The sequence below is a fragment of the Coregonus clupeaformis genome, unplaced genomic scaffold (assembly GCF_020615455.1).
Source record: "Coregonus clupeaformis isolate EN_2021a unplaced genomic scaffold, ASM2061545v1 scaf0825, whole genome shotgun sequence".
Lineage (NCBI taxonomy): Eukaryota > Metazoa > Chordata > Actinopteri > Salmoniformes > Salmonidae > Coregonus > Coregonus clupeaformis.
In genome coordinates, this window is record NW_025534280.1 from 147,501 (window position 1) to 156,782 (window position 9,282).

Here is a 9,282-nt window from a genome sequence, read left to right on the forward strand (position 1 = left end):
TATAGATGAAGTCAAATGGAAAATAAACCACGATTTAATGAAGCTACGGTTTCCGCGCATCTATGGTAAAACAATCAGATACATTTAGCGAGCTGAGAGAAACCGTGAGAGTGTGGAATGTCTGCCATACCTTGGAGCCAATCAACCCCTTCTTGTAAGCCCTCTCCTTTCACAGCGTCACTGGCACTGAAACAGACACGAAAGAGCAAGTCAGCGAAGGACCCAATGCTTCGACAACGATTGGAAAAGGGCAGGGGGTTTTGTCGTATAAAAAAGGCCTGTTCTGGAGGTTGGACAAAACAGACCCTATGAAATCTAATGCACTGTAACTGACACTGAATCCTGGTCCAGGTCTAGAAACATATGGAATGTGTGCTAACATGGATTGTGGGTGCAAATAACTAGTCCACCTACCAGATGTGCCAGGGCTTGTCCTTGACGTTCTCCAGACAGAGTAGCTGGGAGACCTTGACTGAAGACAGGGCGTCTCTCACGTCCATCTTGTTGGCAAAGAACAGCAGGGGGATCCGCCGGTGCTTGATGTCTAGATGGACCAGGTTAGACGTCAGAGACAGACACAAACAGCGCCTTCAGAAAGTTGTGTTACAGCCTGAATTTAAAATGGATTCAATTCAGATTGTCTGTCACTGGCCTACACACAATACCCCATAATTGATACGTGTTAGCTAGTCTTGGCTTGGTTCAAATGAAACGTGTTGGTTAGTCTTGGCTTGGTTCAAATGATACGTGTTGGTTAGTCTTGGTTCCAATGATACGTGCTAGTTAGTCTTGGCTTGGTTGAAATGATATGTATTGGTTAGTCTTGGTTCAAGTTTTATGTGTTGGTTAGTCTTGGTTCAAATTATATGCGTTGGTTAGTCTTGGTTCAAATGATATGCGTTGGTTAGTCTTGGTTCAAATGATATGCGTTGGTTAGTCTTGGTTCAAATGATATGCGTTGGTTAGTCTTGGCTTGGTTCAAATGATATGTGTTGGTTAGTCTTGGTTCGAATGATACGTGTTGGTAAGTCTTGGTTTAAATTATATGTGTTGGTTAGTCTTGGCTGGATGGTTGAGGAGTGTATCCAGTTCAATATGAATCAATGTGGAGGATGATTCACCTGGGTGGTTGAGGAGTGTATAATGTGGAGGATGATTCACCTGGGTGACTGAGGAGCGTATAATGTGGAGGATGATTCACCTGGGTGGTTGAGGAGCGTATAATGTGGAGGATGATTCACCTGGGTGGTTGAGGAGTGTATAATGTGTAGGATGATTCACCTGGGTGGTTGAGGAGGGTATAATGTGGAGGATGATTCACCTGGGTGGTTGAGGAGCGTATAATGTGGAGGATGATTCCCCTGGGTGGTTGAGGAGTGTATAATGTGGAGGATGATTCCCCTGGGTGGTTGAGGAGTGTATAATGTGGAGGATGATTCCCCTGGGTGGTTGAGGAGTGTATAATGTGGAGGATGATTCACCTGGGTGGTTGAGGAGCGTATAATGTGGAGGATGATTCCCCTGGGTGGTTGAGGAGTGTATAATGTGGAGGATGATTCACCTGGGTGGTTGAGGAGCGTATAATGTGGAGGATGATTCACCTGGGTGGTTGAGGAGTGTATAATGTGGAGGATGATTCCCCTGGGTGGTTGAGGAGGGTATAATGTGGAGGATGATTCACCTGGGTGGTTGAGGAGCGTATAATGTGGAGGATGATTCCCCTGGGTGGTTGAGGAGTGTATAATGTGGAGGATGATTCCCCTGGGTGGTTGAGGAGTGTATAATGTGGAGGATGATTCCCCTGGGTGGTTGAGGAGTGTATAATGTGGAGGATGATTCACCTGGGTGGTTGAGGAGCGTATAATGTGGAGGATGATTCCCCTGGGTGGTTGAGGAGTGTATAATGTGGAGGATGATTCACCTGGGTGGTTGAGGAGCGTATAATGTGGAGGATGATTCACCTGGGTGGTTGAGGAGCGTATAATGGGGAGGATGATTCACCTGGGTGGTTGAGGAGCGTATAATGTGGAGGATGATTCACCTGGGTGGTTGAGGAGCGTATAATGTGGAGGATGATTCACCTGGGTGGTTGAGGAGTGTATAATGTGGAGGGTGATTCACCTGGGTGGTTGAGGAGCGTATAATGTGGAGGATGATTCCCCTGGGTGGTTGAGGAGTGTATAATGTGGAGGATGATTCACCTGGGTGGTTGAGGAGTGTATAATGTGGAGGATGATTCCCCTGGGTGGTTGAGGAGGGTATAATGTGGAGGATGATTCCCCTGGGTGGTTGAGGAGGGTGTATAATGTGGAGGATGATTCACCTGGGTGGTTGAGGAGGGTGTATAATGTGGAGGATGATTCACCTGGGTGGTTGAGGAGTGTATAATGTGGAGGATGATTCACCTGGGTGGTTGAGGAGGGTGTATAATGTGGAGGGTGATTCACCTGGGTGGTTGAGGAGCGTATAATGTGGAGGATGATTCACCTGGGTGGTTGAGGAGCGTATAATGTGGAGGATGATTCACCTGGGTGGTTGAGGAGCGTATAATGTGGAGGATGATTCACCTGGGTGGTTGAGGAGCGTATAATGTGGAGGATGATTCACCTGGGTGGTTGAGGAGCGTATAATGTGGAGGGTGATTCACCTGGGTGGTTGAGGAGCGTATAATGTGGAGGATGATTCACCTGGGTGGTTGAGGAGCGTATAATGTGGAGGATGATTCACCTGGGTGGTTGAGGAGCGTATAATGTGGAGGATGATTCACCTGGGTGGTTGAGGAGCGTATAATGTGGAGGATGATTCACCTGGGTGGTTGAGGAGTGTATAATGTGGAGGATGATTCACCTGGGTGGTTGAGGAGCGTATAATGTGGAGGATGATTCACCTGGGTGGTTGAGGAGCGTATAATGTGGAGGATGATTCACCTGGGTGGTTGAGGAGTGTATAATGTGGAGGATGATTCCCCTGGGTGGTTGAGGAGCGTATAATGTGGAGGATGATTCACCTGGGTGGTTGAGGAGCGTATAATGTGGAGGATGATTCACCTGGGTGGTTGAGGAGTGTATAATGTGGAGGATGATTCACCTGGGTGGTTGAGGAGCGTATAATGTGGAGGATGATTCACCTGGGTGGTTGAGGAGCGTATAATGTGGAGGATGATTCACCTGGGTGGTTGAGGAGTGTATAATGTGGAGGATGATTCCCCTGGGTGGTTGAGGAGTGTATAATGTGGAGGATGATTCCCCTGGGTGGTTGAGGAGTGTATAATGTGGAGGATGATTCCCCTGGGTGGTTGAGGAGTGTATAATGTGGAGGGTGATTCACCTGGGTGGTTGAGGAGCGTATAATGTGGAGGATGATTCCCCTGGGTGGTTGAGGAGCGTATAATGTGGAGGATGATTCCCCTGGGTGGTTGAGGAGTGTATAATGTGGAGGATGATTCCCCTGGGTGGTTGAGGAGCGTATAATGTGGAGGATGATTCACCTGGGTGGTTGAGGAGCGTATAATGTGGAGGATGATTCACCTGGGTGGTTGAGGAGCGTATAATGTGGAGGATGATTCACCTGGGTGGTTGAGGAGTGTATAATGTGGAGGATGATTCACCTGGGTGGTTGAGGAGCGTATAATGTGGAGGATGATTCACCTGGGTGGTTGAGGAGCGTATAATGTGGAGGATGATTCACCTGGGTGGTTGAGGAGCGTATCCAGTTCTTCTTTAGCCACCACCATCCTCAACTTGTCTCCACTGTCCACCACGAAGATGATGGCTTGACCCTCCCTGGGGGGGGGAGAGAGGGGTAAAGGGTCAACATGATTCACTACCATTACTACCTACCCTGTGTGTGTGTGTCTGTGTGTGTCTGTGTGTGTGTCTGTGTGTGTCTGTGTGTTTATCACTGTGTGTGTCTGTGTGTGTGTGTGTGTGTGTGTATCACTGTGTGTGTCTGTGTGTGTCTGTGTGTTTATCACTGTGTGTGTCTGTGTCTGTGTGTGTCTGTGTGTTTATCACTGTGTGTGTCTGTGTGTGTCTGTGTGTTTATCACTGTGTGTGTCTGTGTGTATGTGTGTGTGTTTATCACTGTGTGTGTGTCTGTGTGTGTCTGTGTGTTTATCACTGTGTGTGTCTGTGTCTGTGTGTGTCTTTGTGTGTATCACTGTGTGTGTCTGTGTGTGTCTGTGTGTTTATCACTGTGTGTGTCTGTGTGTGTCTATGTGTTTATCACTGTGTGTGTCTGTGTGTGTGTGTGTGTGTGTGTGTGTGTGTGTATCGCTGTATGTGAACAGACTGACTTGTAGTAATGCTCCCAGAGGTTCCTGTATCTCCCTTGGCCAGACATGTCGAACACTGTGAAGGACAGACTGGAGAGAAGAGATGGCTTTAGAAGAAGACTGGAGAGAAGAGATGGATTTAGAAGAAGACTGGAGAGAAGAGATGGATTTAGAAGAAGACTGGAGAGAAGAGATGGCTTTAGAAGAAGACTGGAGAGAAGAGATGGCTTTAGAAGAAGACTGGAGAGAAGAGATGGCTTTAGAAGAAGACTGGAGAGAAGAGATGGATTTAGAAGAAGACTGGAGAGAAGAGATGGCTTTAGAAGAAGACTGGAGAGAAGAGATGGATTTAGAAGAAGACTGGAGAGAAGAGATGGCTTTAGAAGAAGACTGGAGAGAAGAGATGGATTTAGAAGAAGACTGGAGAGAAGAGATGGCTTTAGAAGAAGACTGGAGAGAAGAGATGGATTTAGAAGAAGACTGGAGAGAAGAGATGGCTTTAGAAGAAGACTGGAGAGAAGAGATGGCTTTAGAAGAAGACTGGAGAGAAGATCCTTTGGCACTATGTTGGGAATAGGATACCATTTGGGACACATCCAAGGATATGGTGATACTGGTAACGTTAAGACAATGTTCCCCCCACAACCTTCAAGGTATAGTTTTGAACATCTGATCATCGTACATACATCCATTATTGTCTCTAAAACAAATACACATCATTAATTACCTTGATGTCTTGAACTTCTCTATGCTGAAGCCAATGGTTGGGACGATGTCTTGTGTCTGGGCCTGCATGACACAGGAATACATTAGTTGTGGTTAATTACTAATCAATAGATTAGTTGTGGTTAATTACACAGGAATAGATTAGTTGTGGTTAATTACTAATCAATAGATTAGTTGTGGTTAATTACACAGGAATAGATTATTTGTGGTTAATTACACAGGAATAGATTATTTGTGGTTAATTACACAGGAATAACATCCATCCATCCATGACCTCTCTTCCTATAGCAGCACTTCTCTACCCTCTTCCTCCTCTCTCTCTCTCTCCCTCTCTCCATCTCCTCCTCCTCTCCCCCTCCATCTCCTCCTCTCTCCCCCTCCATCTCCTCCTCTCTCCCCCCTCCATCTCCTCCTCTCTCCCCTCCATCTCCCCTCCTCCTCTCCCCCCTACATCTCCTCCTCTCTCCCCCCTCCATCACCTCCTCTATCCCCCTCCATCTCCTCCTCTCTCCCCCTCCATCTCCTCCTCTCTCCCCTCCATCTCCTCCTCCTCTCCCCCTCCATCTCCTCCTCTCTCCCTCCATCTCCTCCTCTCTCCCTCCATCTCATCCTCCTCTCTCCCTCCATCTCCTCCTCTCTCCCCCTCCATCTCCTCCTCTCTCCCCTCCATCTCCTCCTCCTCTCCCCCTCCATCTCCTCCTCTCTCCCCCTCCATCTCCTCCTCCATCACCTCCTCTATCCCTCCATCTCCTCCTCTCTCCCTCCATCTCCTCCTCTCCCCCTCCATCTCCTCCTCTCTCCCTCCATCTCCTCCTCTCCCCTCCATCTCCTCCTCTCTCCCTCCATCTCCTCCTCTCTCCCTCCATCTCCTCCTCTCCCCCACCATCTCCCCCTCTCCCCACCATCTCCCCCTCCATCTCCTCCTCCCCCCCTCCATCTCCTCCTCTCTCCCCCTCCATCTCCTCCTCTCTCCCCCTCCATCTCCTCCTCTCTCCCCCTCCATCTCCTCCTCCTCCTCCCCTCCATCTCCTCCTCTCTCCCCCTCCATCACCTCCTCTATCCCCCTCCATCTCCTCCTCTCTCCCCCTCCATCTCCTCCTCCTCTCCCCCTCCATCTCCATCTCCTCCTCTCTCCCTCCATCTCCTCCTCTCTCCCTCTCCCTCCCTCCATCTCTTCCTCCTCTCTCCCTCCATCTCCTCCTCTCTCCCCCTCCATCTCCTCCTCTCTCCCCCTCCATCTCCTCCTCCTCTCCCCTCCATCTCCTCCTCTCTCCCCCTCCATCTCCTCCTCCATCACCTCCTCTATCCCTCCATCTCCTCCTCTCTCCCTCCATCTCCTCCTCTCCCCCTCCATCTCCTCCTCTCTCCCTCCATCTCCTCCTCTCTCCCCCTCCATCTCCTCCTCCTCCTCCCTCCATCTCCTCCTCTCTCCCCCTCCATCTCCTCCTCTATCCCCCTCCATCTCCTCCTCTCTCCCCCTCCATCTCCTCCTCCTCTCCCCCTCCATCTCCATCTCCTCCTCTCTCCCTCCATCTCCTCCTCTCTCCCTCCATCTCCTCCTCTCTCCCCTCCATCTCTTCCTCCTCTCTCCCTCCATCTCCTCCTCTCTCCCCCTCCATCTCCTCCTCTCTCCCCCTCCATCTCCTCCTCCTCTCCCCCTCCATCTCCTCCTCTCTCCCCCTCCATCTCCTCCTCCATCACCTCCTCTATCCCTCCATCTCCTCCTCTCTCCCTCCATCTCCATCTCCTCCTCTCTCCCTCCATCTCCTCCTCTCTCCCTCCATCTCCTCCTCTCCCCACCATCTCCCCCTCCATCTCCTCCTCCTCTCTCCCTCCATCTCCTCCTCTCTCCCTCCATCTCCTCCTCTCCCCCTCCATCTCCTCCTCCTCTCTCCCTCCATCTCCTCCTCTCTCCCTCCATCTCCTCCTCTCCCCCCCTCCATATCCTCCTCTCCCCCACAATCTCCTCCTCTCCCCCTCCATCTCCTCCTCTCCCCCTCCATCTCCTCCTCTCTCCCTCAATCTCTTCCTCCTCTCTCCCTCCATCTCCTCCTCTCTCCCTCCATCTCCTCCTCTCCATCTCCTCCTCTCTCCCTCCATCCCCTCCTCTCCATCTCCTCCTCTCTCCCTCCATCTCCTCCTCTCTCCCTCCATCTCCTCCTCTCTATCTCCATCTCCTCCTCCTCTCCTCCTCCATCACCTCCTCCATTCCTCTCTCCCTGCGGTTACTCCTTGTATCTCTCTCCACCACCCCTCTTCAGGAAGACATGGAATCCTTCTCCTCTGAAAACCACTAACTATAATGAGTTACTCTACTCCTGTCTCCCTCCATCTCCTCCTCTCTCCCTAACCACTAACTATAATGAGTTACTCTACTCCTGTCTCCCTCCATCTCCTCCTCTCTCCCTAACCACTAACTATAATGAGTTACTCTACTCCTGTCTCCCTCCATCTCCTCCTCTCTCCCTAACCACTAACTATAATGAGTTACTCTACTCCTGTCTCCCTCCATCTCCTCCTCTCTCCCTAACCACTAACTATAATGAGTTACTCTACTCCTGTCTCCCTCCATCTCCTCCTCTCTCCCTAACCACTAACTATAATGAGTTACTCTACTCCTAAAAATGTTGTCATTTCTTACACCTGTATGTGTGACTTTACATGGCCATACTATATATATCACAGCAAACCACTAACCCATTCTCATCTAGTTCATTAAGTAAGTAGGTTCCTAACTGATCCAGGCTACTAGTGTAGACTTACATTGGATGGTTTGAGTTGGTTGATGATAGTGGTCTTCCCACTGTTGTCCAGTCCCAGACACAGGACGTTCACTTCCTTCTTCTTCAGCCCCAGCCAGCCAGCCAGTTTGTCAAACAGACCCATTGTTGGCCGTCTTATTCCGGGGGGGGGGGGGGTCTCTGTTGAAGAAAATATATTGCATCATAGTAGCTAAGACCATCACACAGCAATAAAACGTGTGACAACAACTGAATCTGCCCTGCAAACCCAGGGTGTAGGGCCTAATCATTAGTCCAAACAGTTACAAAACAAGAGTTTCTATTTGACAAATGCAGGTAGGACTCCGACATTGCTCGTCCTAATATTTCTATATTTCTTAATTCCGTTCTTTTACTTTTTAGATTTGTGTGTATTTATTGTTAGATAGTACTCCACTGTTGGAGCTGGGAACACAAGCATTTCACTACACCCACAATAACATCTGATAAATATGTGTATGCGACCAATAACATTTGATTTGATTTTTAGCTAGATCCCTCCCTGTTTCATTCCGTTTGCTTCCGTTTAAGAAATGTTTCGCAACAGAATCGGCATAACGAATACGCCCCAGGTATGCATCCACAGAGCATGGTAAGAGAGCTTAGCTCTGTCTGCTTGGCTGGAAGACAGAAGTCACATGACGCAAAGGTAGAAGAATGGTGCTAAGTTCAGACCTTCATCTCCTGAGTACAGACCTTCATCTCCTGAGTACAGACCTTCATCTCCTGAGTACAGATTTTCATCTCCTGAGTACATGCCTTCATCTCCTGAGTACATGCCTTCATCTCCTGAGTACAGACCTTCATCTCCTGAGTACATGCCTTCATCTCCTGAGTACATACCTTCATCTCCTGAGTACATACCTTCATCTCCTGAGTACAGACCTTCATCTCCTGAGTACAGACCTTCATCTCCTGAGTACAGACCTTCATCTCCTGAGTGCAAACCAAGTAAACTTACTTCTACATGTCTACATGCTCTCTTGAGAACCTTGAGGATCTGGAAATGGAGTTGGTCGGCAGTGGTGAGCGCTCTGAAGTTGAGTCAGACCAGGATGAAGTGGGCATTCCTGAGGCGACAGGTGTGGTAGAGACTTCCAACGTTTACCCCTGAGAATCCTACCAGGGATGATTGTGGACCGGTTGGAGCGAGATGTTTGGAAAGAGTGGATTCCTGCTTTTTTGGCCAACCCATATGTTGTGTCAAGCTGGGTAAAGGACAAACTGGAAATGGTTACATCTGTGAAAGTTTCGAGAAGAGGAATTGTTTACATTTTTCGTGCATCCTCCGGCCAGAGGAAGCGGGCGCTTCACGTCACACGTCTCGGGGCTCAACCTGTGTCGTGGGGGGGTAGCGTTGAGTGTAGAGATGGATCAAAATGATAAATAATATTCCTAGTGTTTTTTGACGCCCGCCGTTTTGGGGAGACGTAGACCCGGTGGAAATGGCGAGACTGAGAATACCCTGTCTGTCTTGTTGAGCTTTGACACAGAGTTTCTACA

General features: G+C 49.2%; 1 protein-coding gene across 1 annotated transcript in view; it reads right to left on the bottom strand.

Annotated features, from left to right (window-relative positions):
- LOC123485728 (ADP-ribosylation factor-like protein 6) overlaps window positions 1-8,073 on the bottom strand; it is an 8,418-nt gene extending 345 nt beyond the window's left edge. Inside the window, exons 1-6 of the mRNA XM_045216851.1 lie at window positions 7,763-8,073; window positions 5,001-5,062; window positions 4,295-4,363; window positions 3,688-3,782; window positions 415-544; window positions 131-186 (exon numbers count right to left, since the gene is read on the bottom strand). Of these exons, the coding sequence (XP_045072786.1) occupies window positions 131-186; window positions 415-544; window positions 3,688-3,782; window positions 4,295-4,363; window positions 5,001-5,062; window positions 7,763-7,885 (535 nt within the window). The 5' untranslated portion in view covers window positions 7,886-8,073. The remainder of the gene's footprint in view (window positions 1-130; window positions 187-414; window positions 545-3,687; window positions 3,783-4,294; window positions 4,364-5,000; window positions 5,063-7,762) is intronic.
- Between the last annotated feature and the right edge of the window lie 1,209 nt (window positions 8,074-9,282).